At 39.9% G+C, this 16,956-nt stretch overlaps 1 protein-coding gene and 1 pseudogene across 1 annotated transcript; both read left to right on the top strand.

Annotated features, from left to right (window-relative positions):
* The first annotated feature begins 6,173 nt into the window (after positions 1-6,173).
* Positions 6,174-9,116, top strand: LOC146614001 (uncharacterized). Its single transcript, XM_085378600.1, is given in 8 exon segments — positions 6,174-6,547; positions 6,549-6,744; positions 6,746-6,842; positions 6,912-7,089; positions 7,091-7,273; positions 7,275-7,830; positions 7,877-8,721; positions 8,723-9,116. Coding segments are annotated over 8 exon segments (2,823 nt in total).
* A 1-nt stretch (position 9,117) lies between these two features.
* LOC146614000 (uncharacterized) lies at positions 9,118-13,995 on the top strand (annotated as a pseudogene).
* Positions 13,996-16,956: the final 2,961 nt, after the last annotated feature.

The following is a 16,956-nucleotide window of genomic DNA, read 5'->3' as shown; positions in this document are numbered from 1 at the left end:
CTCCTTCTCAAACTTTTAAACAATATGCGCGTTGCATTATTGAAGTCCTCCCTTTTACTGCATATCCTGTGAAACCTTAATATCTGTGATTTTACAATCCCTCGGAACGTGTGAGGTGGATGGTAACTGGATTTGTATGAACGCATGCGTATCGGTGGGCTTAAAGTATACTCTCGTGTGCAGCCTCTTCTCCTCCTCCCCCTCCTCAAAAAAAAAAAAACGTAGTATCTAAGAAATTAATCTCAATATGGCTATACTCATACTTCAACTTTATTGATGGGTGGTGAGTATTTAATATATGTACAAACTGATGGAAGGTGTCCTCCCCGTGTGCCCACGCGCCCACAATATCATCCAAGAAACGTAAATAAAATACTGGCTGTAAAGGGCACTTGGCCAGCGCCTCTCTCTCCCATTCGCTCATATAAATGTTCGCGTATGAAGGAGCATATCTTTGGCCCATCGCCGTGCCCTCCATCTGTAAATAGACTTTATTTTCAAATTGAAAGTCATTATTAACCAGGCAGATTTCTAGCAGCTTCAGAATCTCCACGTCCGGACGCGCAGCATCCGGATAACGGCGGAAGATATTGCTGACTGCCCTCAGACCCATTTCAGTATTGATGTTCGTATACAAACTATCAATATCTATTGTGAATAAAAATGCATTGATGGGCACTGACATAGAGCGAATGATATTTAAAAAATGATATGTATCCTTGAGATAGCTCGGGTGCCTATTAGATAACGGCCCGAGAAACGAATCAATATATTGCGAAACATTATATGTGGCGCTACTACAGTCCGAGACAATCGGCCTCCCGGGTGGAATTTCAAATTTGACAGTCCAAGTATCGGGGCTCTTATGGATTTTAGGCAAGAGGTAAAACAAACGCAGGCGAGGATCATCCGGGCCCAAGAAATAGTCACGTTGCTTAGCGGAAATATGTTTATTATAGTACAATGAATAAATGATCTTCCTGATACTCCGCTGCACTTCAGATTGGATCGAATGTGAAATACATTTATAATACTTTGTATTGCCCAGCTGTCTTTGGGCCTCCAATCTAAACTGTTGTTTATCCATGATGACTATTTTGGACCCTTTATCCGCCGGTTTTATCACAATGTTTTCATTCTCCTTCAGTTCCCTCAGAGCCTGCCGTTCCTCCCTCGAGAGACCGCCCTCCCCACCCACCTGCGGCCGAAATGAATGAAATAACCGGATATCCCTCTTTATTAGATCTCTGAGCGATTCACTCAAGGTTCCCCACTCCGGCTCCCAAACGGATGGCTGAATAAAGGGCTCTCTACAAAAATCATCATTATCAAAGTAGTCCCTCAACTTTAATCGTCTATGATAATAATGCAAATCACGACGGAGTAGCTCTCGGGAGAAACTACGCGGCTTTGGGCTGAAAGTAAGGCCCTTCTCTAATAGACTTAGTTGTGCTGACGATGGAACAAAAAGCCTGGAAAGGTTTAACACGTTGGAGGAAGAGGACCAACTTAAATCTAGCAGAGGAACAGGATTCATCTCCTCAATCCGCTGCTCCACTCGCGGTTCTATCATCCCTCTAAACCCTCACTAAGTCGCAGGCTTTCGCACCAGCTCCCAAAGATTTTTCCAGCAGTCTCCTTCGTCCAGTGAATACCATCTGCTGTAGTGTGAAAATGTTGCTGTGATATACATGGCAAATAATTGTAATGCGTGCTAATGAAATTATTAATCATGGTGAGATTATACTGCTGAGTTTTGGACAATGACTTGGAGAAATGGACGTGAGCTACAAAAATATCCGCATTCGGAAACGCGATTTTCGCACCATTCACCACCCTACGCAATTGCTTGATCGAAGTCTTTTGAGGGTCCTGATCCTTATTATTTAGGCCTATAGATAGCACCACCAGTCCCGTATTGTCACATACCAGTGCTGTCTCCAACAAGTTGAAGAAATGATAGAAATTCGCACCCGGATAGCTCTCCACTTGAATCTGATCGTTATTGAAGGGGGGTATCCTACTTAGATTAGAATCTCCCAAGAAAACTATAGGTTTATTAACCTTAATTCTCCAATCCTGCAGTTTAAGACTAACCCGCGCCCGATGGTAGGTTAGCGTATGCCACACCCTCTCCACGCTCTTCGTCTCGGCCCTCGCCCCAATCGACTCTCACCCCTGTGGGCTCGTGTCTGCTGCGATCCTCAGTTTGCTTTTTTGACCCCACGGTTTTAAATTCTTCCACAGAGTCATTGCTCTCATTATCTTCCTCGCTCAGGTGAAAATTGCTTTTAATATTAAAATAGTAGGGATCAGCGCGGTCCAGTGAGTCACTGCTCAAGGCGCCCGCTGGCTCCTGCTGTTGCAGGGCCTCAATCGTCATCTCACCCACTTCCCTAACCCTAACCCTCTGAAGAAGCGACAGCAGTCGCGAAACGTTAGGGATGCCCCTCAGACCAGCGTGAACCAGGGTTGTAACTCCCCCAGAACAAGGTAATTTGGAGTAAAAACAGTTTTTTTAGCCTCACTTTTTTACTGGGAGTAAAACACAATTGGTTCTCCCAATGTGGGCTTAAATTGAATGATTGAACAAGGCAGTGGGTAATTTAAGTCTCCCACTTTTTGGTTTTAAACCTTTTTATTTAAACTAAGCAGGAATAAGCAAAACTAGCCCTCCCAATTCATATTTTACTTTTTTAACTAAGTGGGAGTAAGTTAACATAGCCCTTCTGCTTCAAGAATTATCTTCTGGGGAAAAGGAAAATTAGTTATTGAGCCCTAAACCAGGAAAGTAAGATTTCTTTTAACCCCCTTCTGGATTTTAAGAGGGGAGCTCAAGTGTGTTTTTAAGCCTATATCTTCCTGTGGGAACTACATAAGACTGCAGCCATCCTAAATGAACTCCAACAAAATAGACTATATAAAGGAGTAATATTATGGGGGAAAGGACACGGTTAAAAGAAACCCAAAAAGGTACAGCACACTGTACAGGAACCACGGAGCGGCAGGCGAAGATGAAATGCATTATGGTGAACCGCCCAAGCTGTTACTGGTTATCACGCATACCAGAAGACTGCTTCGGTGTGATCCAGTGGACTCAGGCTACACGTGGAAAGGCAGGTGAGCTCTCCGGTAAGACTCCTTTTGAAATCCAGATGGATGGGGGTTGGAAGAGGGTCGTAAGAGCTGGTCTGAGGGGACAAGCAAGGTGGGGCAGGGGGGAGAGGTTGATGGACATTCCATTTTTGAAAGCTAAGATAGGCACTTAACATGTAACACAGAGTATGAGTATGTTCAGGTATCTTTTTATGGGTTGGGGAGGAAGGAGGGAAGGATAGTGAGGGAGGGATTAGGTGTAGCACACATTTTTTTAGGAAGATAGCTAAGATGAGGTTTTATTGGATGTATTATTTATGAAAGATTTTATTGGTCTTTTAACTTTTTTCCCCTTGTTTTTGTATCTGGCCTGGTTAAACATAGACGCCTCCACCACACGGGAAGATATATGACACAATCAAGGTAAATCACAGTCTAAACAGACAAACTATAGGGGAGATGATGAGAAATGTCCAAATATGAGTAATATCCCATGGTACCACACAGATCCCCTTTATTCTAATAGATTAATAAAGTGATACCTTAATTGAGGCAGCATAGTTGAAACTAACATTGCTGCCATTGAAAGAATTAGTCATGGAAACGTGTGGTTGTATTATTAAAGGAGGATGCTGCCACATTGAGGAGAGGGCTAGATTGACTAAAGGGATGTAATTCGGCTAGTTGGCCTTTAGGACCATTCAGGACGAATCTGCAAGAACTTTCAGGCAAAGTGTCCAGTCTGGAGATGCAGCTGGAACAGGAGAGTCAGGAGAAAGAGACGGCCCTGTCAAATCTAGATGTGGAATAAATCAGGACGAATAAATCTAACCGAAAATCGTCCGTTAATGAATATAGCATCCAGATTGACAGCTTCATCAGAGCGGGTCTTTTAGATCTACACAGGACGGCCTGGCAGACATTGGAGGAGTGATTCTTTTATGCAATTCGGTGTAAAGAGGGATGATATAGTTCTGTTTTTATTATTTATTAATAATTTTATCCAATTTTATTGGTTTTTATGTTTTTTATAGAATAAATGTAGCCAGCATTGGAGGCTAAATTTTGACACTGACGGGTGGGCTGATCTTCCCTCACTGAGGAAAGTACTAACATTGAGGTGTGAATAAAGAGTTCAACTAAAACTAATATAGTGTGAGTGCTGTGGTTACTAACAGCTGCATGGACTCTGATATTTACTAACACACAAATAAAACAAAAAATGTCATAAAAACCTGAATTCTGTGAGGGTGAGATTCCCCTCATGGAGGTGAGGGAGGATCGGCTCACCTGTTGGAGATAAGTCTATTTTAATTCTTTTATGTTTTGTGCTTATATATTAAGCATTGTAGATTTTTTTTCCCTATTGGTTGCATTCACAGAAAATGGGGACTAAAAGCGCTGTATTCCCCTTATATTGTATACATATTAAGATGGCTAAGGCTGACACAGTAGGACGCAGGAGGCAAACAAAGGAGGAACATAAACCACACTGGGACATTGAATGGAGAGTAAGGGTCCAGTCGGCCGCTAGGACCGTGCACCTAAGCTTAAAAAAAGCCAACTAAGCCACAATTCCCTAATACCTAACCCCCTAACCCTAATACCAACAATCCTTTTCTTTAAGCAAATTGGAGCAGCAGACAAGAGTTGGCGAGCATTATCTTAATGTCATACATTAACTCATTTACACATTCATTCTGGATGTGTAAAGTGCTTTGGGGTCCTTAGGGACTAGTAAAGCCATTTACCATTTATATATACGTTTTGTCTTTTTTGAATGAATGTAATCGCATTACTGATCACTATTGTGAACTAACTACATGTTTGTGTGTAAGTAAAGTCTCTTTGAAGCTCTCATGTTTGCATATTGTTTGAATGTTGTGTAAAATGTAACTAATTAACCTCATACTTTATCATAAATAGAGAATTGTCATGGTCCTGGGTCGGTGACCCAGCGCTTTGAGTTCATGATTATTATTTTCTAGTTTATTCTGATTTTGTATTAGTTCTTGGGATTTGGTTGTCGTGTTTATTTTCCCTACCTGTGTCTCCCTCTGTGCTCTGTACAGGTCCCCGACTTTTGTGTTGTAAAGCAGTCTGTGTGTTTCCTGTTTTACTTTGTAGGTCTGTGTCTCGCTATGTCCATTAGTTCCAGCTGTGTCCCCTCCTGTGTGCCATTTCCTGATTACCTGGTGTGTGTATTTGTGTCTGCCTGTGCTTCTCGTCGTGTCGTCTGTGTTTCTGTGTATCTGCCGTGTGTTTAATGTTATTCCGTGTTTCTCTGAGTCTCTCTGCTCCTCGCTCCTCGTCCTCCTTTTGTATTAGCTTTTCCAGTTTAGGTTTATGTTCAGTTCTGCCCACACCGTGGTTATTGTGCACTGTAAATAAAACCCACTTGCACCTCCGCCACTGTCTGCTTTTGGATCCTCCTTCCTCAGCTCCACACAACTGCCGCCCCAGCCGTGACAAGAATGGCATATGCTTCCCCAACAAAGTTTGCTGGGATTAATGATCCCGAAGTTGAAGCGTTACGTCAAGAATTTCAACTATAAACTGTAATTAACAAATATTTAAATTGTATTTAGTGTAGAAAAATCTGTTTTTACGCTACATTACCTGTTACAGAGCTGGGCAGGATGCTGTGTTTAGGGTTTCGCTTGCTTGCTTGCTTGCAGTCACTGTTAAGCTGTAGACTTTTATGCAGCTGTTGTTGTGATCTGGCACTATAAACATTAAATTATAGCGGCAGCATCAATTGAAGCGAATAAGTGTTTTCTTTGTTATAATCCAAAATATTTTGTAATTTCAGTATGCCTGATTGGACCCAGGGGTGAGCAGAGATGATCTGTATACAAGGTGCCTTCAAGTTCATGCAAAGGCAATGGACCTCTTGGTTCGGCGGGTGCGGCTCAGGCGTGCAGCTGAAAGAAAGGTTTCTGTTTTAAAAGAACAGCTGGATGTCAAAAAAGAAGTGCTGAATAACACTGCCCAGGAGCTGGATGCATTGCAAGCTTCTATTATATTTGCACGTGATGGTAAGTCTTAGTGTATTGTTTGGATGGTATAAACAGTGAATGTTGGCTTACAGTCGGCGCACACCAAGAATCGCCTCTGGTAAGTCCAATGCTAACCCAAATGTTTGCATTTGTGCAGAGAAGTTGCAAGCATCCATTGTTGCTGGGACTGCTGTTCAAGGTGCACCATTCACTTCAGATGTGAATGCCTCAATTGCCCGCAGTGTTGTGGCTGCAATCAAGCATATGATAGCTCCAGTGTGTACATGGAAATGGGAGGATGTTGATGATATATGTGTAGAGGGGTGCCAGTTAGTTAGGTATATAGCTATGGCAAGACAGGACAGTGGCAGCAAGCATAGGGTTTACAGGCTGATAGGAGAGCACACTGTGTTTGGTCAAAAATGGAAAGTCGATATTGGCCCGCCAGTTTACAGATTTTGGGCTGTCGGAAGGGGAGGCTGTGTTGTATGGAAAGCAGGAACATCTGAGGGATGGCATGTGTCTGTTGGATCTTCACACTGCAGTTAGTGTCATCATTAATCACATGAATTATTTTGTTGTTGTTGATTGTGGCACACGTAATGCAGCTGGGCTGGCATCTGAGATTGGCACAGCTGTGGCTGTTTTTAAACACATGCCTTGACGACCTGATGCTTTACATCAGAAATCTACAGAAGTCTTTAGATGCACAATGGTATGCTGTTAGCAGCATTTCTGTGCAGGCAGGTCAAGCTGATGTTGACGTGGAGAGTAGTGCAGTGTTTGTGGACAGGGATGTTGATACAAATCTTACAGCTAAACTTGATAACACTTCTGTCAACCTTGAAACTGTTAATGCTGTCACAGGAGTTGGAGCAGAGGATAGAAGTTGCATTATAAAGAGTGTGAGAGGATCATTTCCCCAGGCTGATGATCAATTTAAATATGGAGGAGTTCAGTGTATGGCTATAAGTCTGGTTAGCCTGGCAAAACATAGTTGATAGCGTCCTTTCATGGGAGACAAAACATCTTGACAGAGTTGTAGTTTTAGGTGACCTTTTGTACATCAATTTGAGAGACTGCAACATGATAAGCACTTCATCCAGTGTGTTGTGTGTCCCCGATTTGCCTAAAAGTTATTGTATTGATGGGCAAAACTTTGAGTTTAAGTATGGAGATTGTTGATGTGCTTGATGGGGAACTCATTGAGAATGGTGTCTACACTACCCTGCAGAGTGGACTGCAAAAGATTTGTGCCATGTATGATACATGTCTTCTGACATTGTGTGGGAGTACATGTGCAGTCATTTCTGAGAATGGACAATATGCAGTAGTTGATTCTCATGCACACAGTGCTGTGGGTTTGGTGAGTGAGCAGGGAAGAAGTGTTGTTTTGTGCTTCAGGTCTCTTGAAGATGTGTTCGGACATATCTGCCGGCTGGCAACTGGCCTGAGTCAGAAGCAAAAGCCTTTTGAAGTAGCTGGTGTTTGTGTTAGGTACCTTGTGGCGTCAGAAAGTGCCAGACCCAAAGACAGTTGTGAAGAAACTAGCAAAACCTTTACACCTGAATCAAGTTTTGATTCAACCCAAGATGAACCAGACATCAGTGGTGTTGGCATTGTGGAGTCTTTAATAGAGGCAGAGAGTTGCAAAGCTTCTGGTAAGACCATGACTAGTTCTGAGTATGATTTAGGTTTATTGTGTAATGATGCAACAAGAAAGCGCAAGATTTCAGTGGGTCACAGTGAAGCAAAAAAGTTAACAGTATGATGTGTCTCAGGTTAGTGAAGTGACAAACAACAAGCTGGTGTTTAGTCCCATTTCTGAGTTGGTTTGTCAGGCTTTGTGCACACAGTTTAATGTGGAGTTTGAAAAAATTAGTGTAACAGCATCTACATGTGTTGGTTTGTTAGGTGTTCCATGCAAAAATGAAAGCATAGTGGCAGATGGGAACTGTTTCTTCAGAGCTATTTCTCAGGTTGTGACTGGCACACAAAAGCACCATCGCAAGATAAGATTTGCCATTGTGAAAGAGTTGGAGAGGAATGCTGCAATATATAGAAATATTTTAAGAACAGAGTATTCATCAGTTGCAAACTACATTCAGAAATCTAAAATGAGAAATGTTAACAGCTGGGCTACAGAAGTTGAAATCCAAGCAACTGCAAACAGTTTAGGAGTTGATGTATTTACATTCTATGATGACCGTTGGCTAAAATACAGCTGCAATGGCAAGCTTTTGTCAGTAAAGGGAATATATTTAGAAAATCGTCATGGGAATCATTATGAGACGGTGGTTTGTGTTTATAAGCCTGAACTGCAGACCTGTTATGGCTACTGCAAAACCAGTCCATCTGTTATCGGAGGATACAGCACTAGGTCTCAGAGTAAGGATAAAAGTACTTTTGAGAAAACACAGGATCGCACATTTTGTGCAGATGCAGTAGTACTAGATACAGATGCTGATCTTGAGGTTTTGAATGATGAAGGTCAGGGAAAGATTAGCTTTAGTCCTCTTTCTAATGGAGTTGCACATACTTTATGCTGCAAATTTAATGTTGAATTTGAGAAGCAGGATAAAAACGTTCATTCTGTGTATGGTCCTTTAGGTGTTGTTTGTAAAACATAAGGTTGTAGAGGATGGAAATAGTTTCTTCAGGGCTTTATCTCAAATAATCAATGGTTCTCAGAAGAGTCATAAGAAGATAAGGCTTGCTGTTGTAAAGTACATAGAGAATAATGGTGAAAAGTACATGAAGTTTGTGGGAAAAGGTTATGCTTCAATATCAGAGTATGTTTTAAAGTCAAAGATAAAGTATGTTGGACATTCTGCTACTGACACAGAATTTCAGGCTGCAGCAAATGCTTGTGGATTGGACATATTTATATTTAATGGTGACAAATGGAAAATGTACAGCTGCACGAGTACTGTTGTCATAAATGAAGGGATATATTTAATGTGTCAAAATGGTCATTTTGAGCCAGTAATTTGTGTGCAAGATGTTGATATAACAACATAAGATGCGTGTTATTGCTGGTGTCAAATTAAAAAGGCAGCAAATGAAAGAAAAGGCAGAGCAGTCTGATTTTGTGATGACAAAATTTTTTAAAGTAAAAGATGGACCAGATTTTGTTTGCTGTGTCTGCCATAGGTTGTTATTTAGACATCAGGTGTTACATTGTCAAAAAAGCTATTATAACAAAACTAAAACTGCAGCACTGATTGCAGAAAAATGTATAACTGAAGACTATTTACACAAATGTAATAAAGATTGTGTAAATCCATGTCACTGGTTGGACACAGCTAAAGCTAAACTGTGGATCTGTTATACATGCCATTATAAAATTAAAAATGAAGTGCCTCCAGAGTCTGTAAAAAATAATTTAGAAGTGCAGCCAATTCCACCTGAATTGGCATGTTTAAATAGCTTAGAACAACATTTAATAGCTTTACATATACCATTTATGAAAATGCTAGTCTTACCTAAGGGTGGACAAAATGGAGTACATGGACCAGTGACATGTGTTCCAGCAAACATTGTAGAAACCAATGTCTTACCCCGTTCTAGCATGGAAGGCTCTTTATTACCAGAAAAACTAAAGCACAAGTTCGCTTACAAAGGCCATTATCAATACCAGTTTGTTGACACTATCCACATAAGACAGGCTTTGCAATATTTAAAAGAGTCAAATGTGCATTATAAAGATGTAGAATTCAATGAAAGTTGGCAAAATCACTTTTGTATGCAACAAGATGAAGCTCTGGAAGAGGAGAGCAATAAAAATGCTGTAAGCAGTGTTGCATCTTCAAATGTTGATGATGAGCTTTTGCATCACAGACAGCAGCACTGTATGTTTCAGGACACATGTCTCATGCCTGTTGATATTGGACAGGAAGCACTAGATCAATATTTTACTAACATATTAAATCTAGCTCCAGCAGAAGGGAATAATCCTGTAAAATTACTTTCTGATCATGCAAATGAAGCCAAATGTTTCCCAGTGTTGTTTCCAAAGGGGGTGAATACGTATCATGAAAACGGAGAGAAGCGTTTGACATTGTCCCGTTGTTTTAATAACCGAATTTTACATGCTGATGGGCAGGTTTGCACAAAATGTCGAATATATCTTTTTTTGCTCAGTATATGTCTGAGATTTAACAGGTTATCTCAAATGTTTCAAAAGCATTGCGACAAGGAAAAGGTGATTGTACATATCAGAACGTTAGCCATGAGTTATTGAAAGATGAAGAGTCTTTGAAGAGGTTGTTGGAGTTTGATGATGGGTACCGTTTTCTTAAGCCTATTAGAGGTACTCCAGCTTTTTGGCAGGCAGCACAGCGTGACCTCTTAGCTTGTGTTTGTCAGCTTGGTATCCCCACTTGGTTTTGTTCATTTTCGTCAGCTGACATGCGATGGACAAATCTTCTTTATAGTATTTTGAATCAGCAAGGTAGAACAGAAACAGTTGAACAGTTAGAGTGGGCAGACAGGTATGATTTGCTGCGTCGAAATCTTGTGACTGCAGCAAGGATGTTTGACTTTTGGTGGCATTGTTTTCTGAAGGAGGTACTCATGTCTCCATTGCATCTGATTGGTAAGATTAAGGATTACTTTTACAGAGTAGAATTTCAACAGCAAGGTTCACCTCATGTGCACTGTCTGTTTTGGATTGAGAATGCTCCGCAGACTGATAAAAATACAGATGAAGAGGTGATTCAGTTTATTGATGAATATGTAACATGTGAATTGCCTTCACAAGATGAAACTTTATTGGACATTGTCTCATTTGTACAACAGCATTCAAAGCGGCATTCTAAAACTTGCAAAAAAAAAAAAAAAGAACACAGTTTGCCGGTTTAATTTTCCCAGGCCACCATCCAGTCGAACATTTATATGTCGTAGGAAAATTGATGGCGGTGGCACCACGGCCTCACTGTATCGCGAAAACTCAAAAGCTCCACAATTTAACATGGCCCAGGTGTGTAGTTGACACTGACCAAAGATGAAGCTTATACGACCAAATCCCAAGGAGGAGTTCGAAAAAGTTCGTGGCATGGAAATGGCAAAATTAGAGCCAAAATGTCACCTTCACTACTAAATTATGGACGTCCTATTGGGTTTGCGTCAATGGGCCCATTGACTTTTTTGTTCATCTTGCCATGATACACATGTGTGCCAGATTTTATACATGTAGCTCAAAATATGTGTTCGTAGGGCTGCTTTTAACAAGGCATAGGTGGTGCTACAGAGCCAGTTTCACATGCTCATATGTAAAACCATGAAAATACAAAATTTTTCACCAGACCTGGCATGTGTGCAAAATTTCACGAGTTTTTGAGCATGTTTAGGCCCCCAAAAAGGCCCTTGTTTTGCCTGATTAATAATAAGAAACGGAGCAGATACAATAGGGCCTTCGCACTCTCAGTGCTCGGGCCCTAATTAAGCAGTTTCCTATCAAAATTGCTTAATAAACATTTATTTTGTTTATTTTTATTTTATTAATATTTTCCTTAAATGTGTCAAATATATATTTTCTCATCTAAATGTCCACTGAGCTGTGAGCCAGCGGGCGGCAATGCGCCTTAACATTGGTTGCCAACCAAGAAGAAGCAGCTGTGAGCCAGGAGGGAGGGGGTGAGCGAGTGATTCGTTCGCTCTATGATTCAGCACAGGGAAGGGAGGGGGTGAGTAGCTCAAATGTGCTGTTAGCATGTTAGCAGAGCGATGCTACTGTGAACCGAGGAGGTATTGTCTTGATGTGAGCTTCTACTCAGGGTTTTTTCTTCCAGTTCAGAGCTGAGTTTTTTTTTTGTTAAGATACTGGATGTTGTGTTTTTCTCCACAATTTTAATTATAAGCTAGATATATTGCTGCTAACAGCAACAGGGATGAGTCAGTGAGTCAGTTGGGCTTGTGAATCATGATTCAAGTGATTCTCCAGTATTGAACGATTCATTCATGATTCGCGCATCACTAGTTGTTTGAGTTTTATTGAAGTTCTTTTGTTTCAGCTACATTTCATGATTTACGGCAACCTTTTTTTAATATCGCAATTTGTTCTTTGTATGCTCTGTCTGAATTAAGTTATGTGCTTATTTGCCACATATGCACACAGTCTCCTTCATGGATCATAAGATGTGAAGTTTAGTTGGGACCGGAATACAAGGATGCAGAGAGGCCAAAAAGAAGGCAAAAAGCATAAACTTAGCAGGGGACAAGTAAGAACAGACTCTTAGCCATTAAACTGATATAAAGTAAAGCAACACGACCAGACAGCGTACACAGTGTGACAAGACAAAGAAGCATTACAAACGGAGGCTTTAAATACATGCAGGAGATAATCAGGGAGAGTGGAAACATAAGGTAACAAGTCACAGCTGAAACTAATTATGACAAAGGAGGCATGACCAACAGCAAGGCACAAGAGACAGTGGATTATAATCCTAAACATGGAGACAGCAATTTTACAAGAACATACAAAGTTGTAAAGAGGAGGCCAGAATAAACTAAAACAAAATGAATCAAATATTAATATGCATTAATATAGTCCCAATAAACAAACAGTAAAACTTGTTAAAAGCTACCTTTCAATATCTTCAGTTTCTAAAAGGCACAATGACCAGATAAAGCATGTGGCAGTGTTGATATTTAACACAGACCACCAAAAATGTTTCTGATGAATCAACTGTGGAATTTAACGTATTGGTTCAGAAGGACAATCTAAACCACTTTATTTTCAACTACAAAGCCAACCTAGACTTTAACCTTTTAAAAGGCCACTAAACTGGTTTATGGCTTTGGACTTTCACAACCATTTTTAACAAAACAAATACTATTGTTACTATTTTTTACTTTATTATTATTATCATTTAAAGTGTTAAATGGGGAATAAAGTGTTAAACAGAAATGTTGGTTAAATGTAAATGCAGTTTATTTATGGATAGATTTGACATTAATAGATGCCACCGATGTTCAAAAGCTGCCACAAGGCATTAAAATAAATACAGGGGTTAGGAATATACAGTTCATATTAGAGCTGGGCGATATGGCCTAAAATCTATATCGCGGTATAATTTGAAGCATGTGGTAGGGATATATACAGGGTGGGCCATTTATATGGATACACCCTAATAAAATGGGAATGGTTGGTGATATTAAAGTCCTGTTTGTGGCACATTAGTATATGTGAGGGGGCAAACTCCTCAAGATGGGTGGTGACCATGGTGGCCATTTAGAAGTCAGCCATCTTGGATACAACTTTTGTTTTTTTCAATAGGAAGAGGGCCATGTGACACATCAAACTTATTGGTAATGTCACAAGAAAAACAGTGGTGTGCTTGGTTACAACGTAACTTTATTCTTTCATGAGTTATTTACAAGTTTCTCTTTATTCACAGCCATTGACATGTCGAAGAGATTAACACGTGAGGAGCGGATCACCAACCATTCCCATTTTATTACGGTGTATCCATATAAATGGCCCACCCTGTAGTTGCTTCATGAAAAGGTTCATTTCTCGAGGCTTCGCACGCACATAAGCCCCCTCTACTTTCAGGTCCTGAAAGCAGACAGAAAAACCAGGCACCTGGTACCAACTTGGCAGGACATTGATGTGTTGGAATCTGTGAACAAGACACTTCTCCCCCTGATGGAGTTCACAGATGCTCTGTCGGGAGATGAGTATGTGAATGTGTCGTATGTCAAACCTGTGCACCACCTTTTAAATAATGCAGTTCTTCCTCTAGCTGATGAAGACACAGACCTGACGAAGGACATGAAGAGAGCCATCCTCAAGTATTTAAATGAGAAGTACACAGACTCTGCAGCTGATGACCTCCTGGATATGGCCTCCTTTGTCGACCCGAGGTTCAGATCATCGTATATAGCTGATGACTGAAGAGAGTTCATCTTGACAAAAGCAACAGCAGATATTCAGTCACAACCTCTGATGTGCAAGAAAGTTTAATCACTGCACGCAAGGACCATAAACACTGATGTTGTGTTTGTATTTGCACTACATATCGCAAGTTTGAAATTTGTTGTGCTATATTTAACAGAAAGGAACCTGTTAAACTTGAAGGGTTTAATTCAAATATGTGCAGCTTTATTTTTGTGCAATATAAATAAGTAATCAGGACAGCAGGGAGAATTGTAATGTTTATTTATTTGAACTTTATTTTAAACCATTTAGAATTTTGTGTTTTACTGATATTTTACTTGCATTTTATTCAGAACTGTTTGTGCATTTATCTTCATTTGTATTTGTTATTTAAGAATTGTGTTACATTGTTTGAAAAAAGTTGAAAAGTCTTGTAATGTAATTTTTTTTTTTTTTTTTCACAATAAATGTTCTTAAAATGGCATTCTGTACTTTTTTGAAGTGTTTATTCATCTGCAATTTATCTGGTATGCGAGTATTTCAGTCATTTTGAAAAACATTTTTTATATATCGATAGATAGATATTGATAGAATGAATTAAAAGCTAAATTTGCCCTGGGCCATATATAAAGTATAGCCCAGAGCCACCATATGAAAGTTTAGGCATTTCTTTTGGCCCGAGTTTGTTCAAATTTAAATTGTATTGGTGGGGGAAAACCAAAACAAGTTCATGTGAATTAATTAATAGCTACTAATTAAACTTATTTTATTTTTCCACCAGAAATGGACAATATCATTAGAAGAACTGCCATGAATGATGACAAAATAGGGAACTGGAAAAGAAGAGATACGCAACTTTGTGTTCATGTGTCAAAACGCCAGGTGGACTCAATCATTAACCCTTCATTATAAATGTTTCAATGTGGGGTCAGGTGAAGACAAGAAAAGAGACTATTACAATTTAACCGCATCAGAGCTAGAAAAAAAAATCAAAACAGCTACAGAGCAGTGGGCTTTAAGGCCTGTGTTTTATTTAAAATAATAAAACTTTGGAAAGACCACACAGTCATTGTGCAGCATGTCATATGATAAGCATTATGGCCACAAAAAATGCACATTCTAACAGTATGTGTGTTAGCCCTGTTGAGTCCTACTGCAACTGTTCATAAGTGGAGTTCTTTGCAAGCATCTAGTGCTACTTGCAAAATTAGCAGAGCTGGACAATGACAACTATCCAAACATGGAAACAGACATTTCTACCTTGGCAAAAATTGCAATGAAAGAAAGGCATTACTCTGTACACTGTGAGGACTCAAGTGATAAAAAATAAAAAATAAAATACCAAGTTTGTTTGGAAATCTGTTTTTTTTTTTGGGGGGGGGGGGGGGTTTGCATTGACTGAAACATTTCAGTGCACTTGTTGTACATTCTCTTACTATAACACTAGAATATCTTGTAGCCATTTTAAACAAATGAAAATCATTCTGAAAACTCCTTTATCAACTTTGAATGTTGTGTAGTACAAAGCACAGAAGATGCTGTTGAAAAACTAAATAATGTTTTAGAAACTGTTAAAGCCAAGTCTATGCACAAGTACAAGTAGACTCTGCATCTTATGTACATGTAGACATTTCAAAGGGACTGCTTCAGTTGCCTAACTTTATTGAAAACTAAAGCTGAATAGCTAACTTAACTTTCTGCCAAGGAAAGAAATTGTTTGGTCTCTAACTGTCAAGCAGGTGTTGTTTGAAATGTGTTTTATTCATTACTTACTACTGGGGGCGATCGTGGCTCAAGAGTTGGGCGTTCGCCTTGTAATCGGAAGGTTACCGGTTCGAGCCCCGGCTTGGACAGTCTCGGTCGTTGTGTCCTTGGGCAAGACACTTCACCCCCGTTGCCTACTGGTGGTGGTCAGAGGGCCCGGTGGCACCAGTGTCCGGCAGCCTCGCCTCTGTCAGTGCGCCCCAGGGTGGCTGTGGCTACACATTCACATCACAAGTGTGTGAATGTGTGTGTGAATGGGTGGATGACTGGATATGTAAAGCGCTTTGGGGTCCTTAGGGACTAGTAAAAGCGCTACATAAATACAGGCCATTTACCATTACTTTAGGTTGGTTGATTGTATTTTGTACTGCTTCATCTGTGCCCGTCATTTTTCAGTAGGGTCTTATTTTTATATTACTGTGCATTATGAATAAAAGATTACTTATTACTAAAGGTCTGCTTTTGTAATTGTTGGTATTATTCATAAAATCTTCACTCTTAATTTTTTGCTCCATAAAACAGTACCTGGCAGTTTTTGGACATGGAGTGGCAGAGGTTGAGGTCCTGTGAGTCATCCAAAAGGGAAGTAAAAGGTTTCAGCATCCAGCCTTTTTATGATTGAATGCAGAGTACTATAATAGAGTTATCGTTAAGTGATTTTGCTAAAAGTTAATGTCTAATTGCAATTAAGAATATAACCAGGTATAAGTCTTAATCATAATGATGAATAAGAAGAATCTATAATAGGAGTCTCAATATCTGACCTCTCACTGAGATTCTCTTTAAAGTGGCATGTTAGTGCTAATGCTGACCTTGGGGCTCAGAGGTTCTCTGTGTGTATGTATTCAGGAATGTTAACTTGACCAATGTCCAATGGTTTGGCTGCTTTCCTGTTGGATTGTATAACACAGAACTAATGCCCCAGTGGCCAGGGCGTGCCCACCCTCCTCTCTCTCCTTCACCCCAACATCAGTATTAGAAACCAGCATTAGCTCAGAGTAGATTGGATTTCTGTATAGTGCAAGTGATTTCTGTATAGTGCAAGTGATTTGATTCTATGATTATTTGATTCAGCTTTTGCTTTGCTCTTGCTAAATTAAATATCTCTTCAAAAATGATAAATTATGGACATTATCTTTTTAACCCTCTGTGAAACACTAAAGGTAAAAACCTGTGTAAAAAGTTTACATCTATTTAAATAGCTCTCACAGATTA

The sequence above is a fragment of the Diplotaxodon limnothrissa genome, linkage group LG18, assembly GCF_057381915.1.
Source record: "Diplotaxodon limnothrissa isolate DT_005_m linkage group LG18, D_limnothrissa_male_GT1.1, whole genome shotgun sequence".
In the NCBI taxonomy this organism is placed as follows: Eukaryota; Metazoa; Chordata; class Actinopteri; order Cichliformes; family Cichlidae; genus Diplotaxodon; species Diplotaxodon limnothrissa.
The sequence above is the reverse complement of the archived record's forward strand: the minus strand, read 5'-3'. Positions and strand labels throughout refer to the sequence as shown.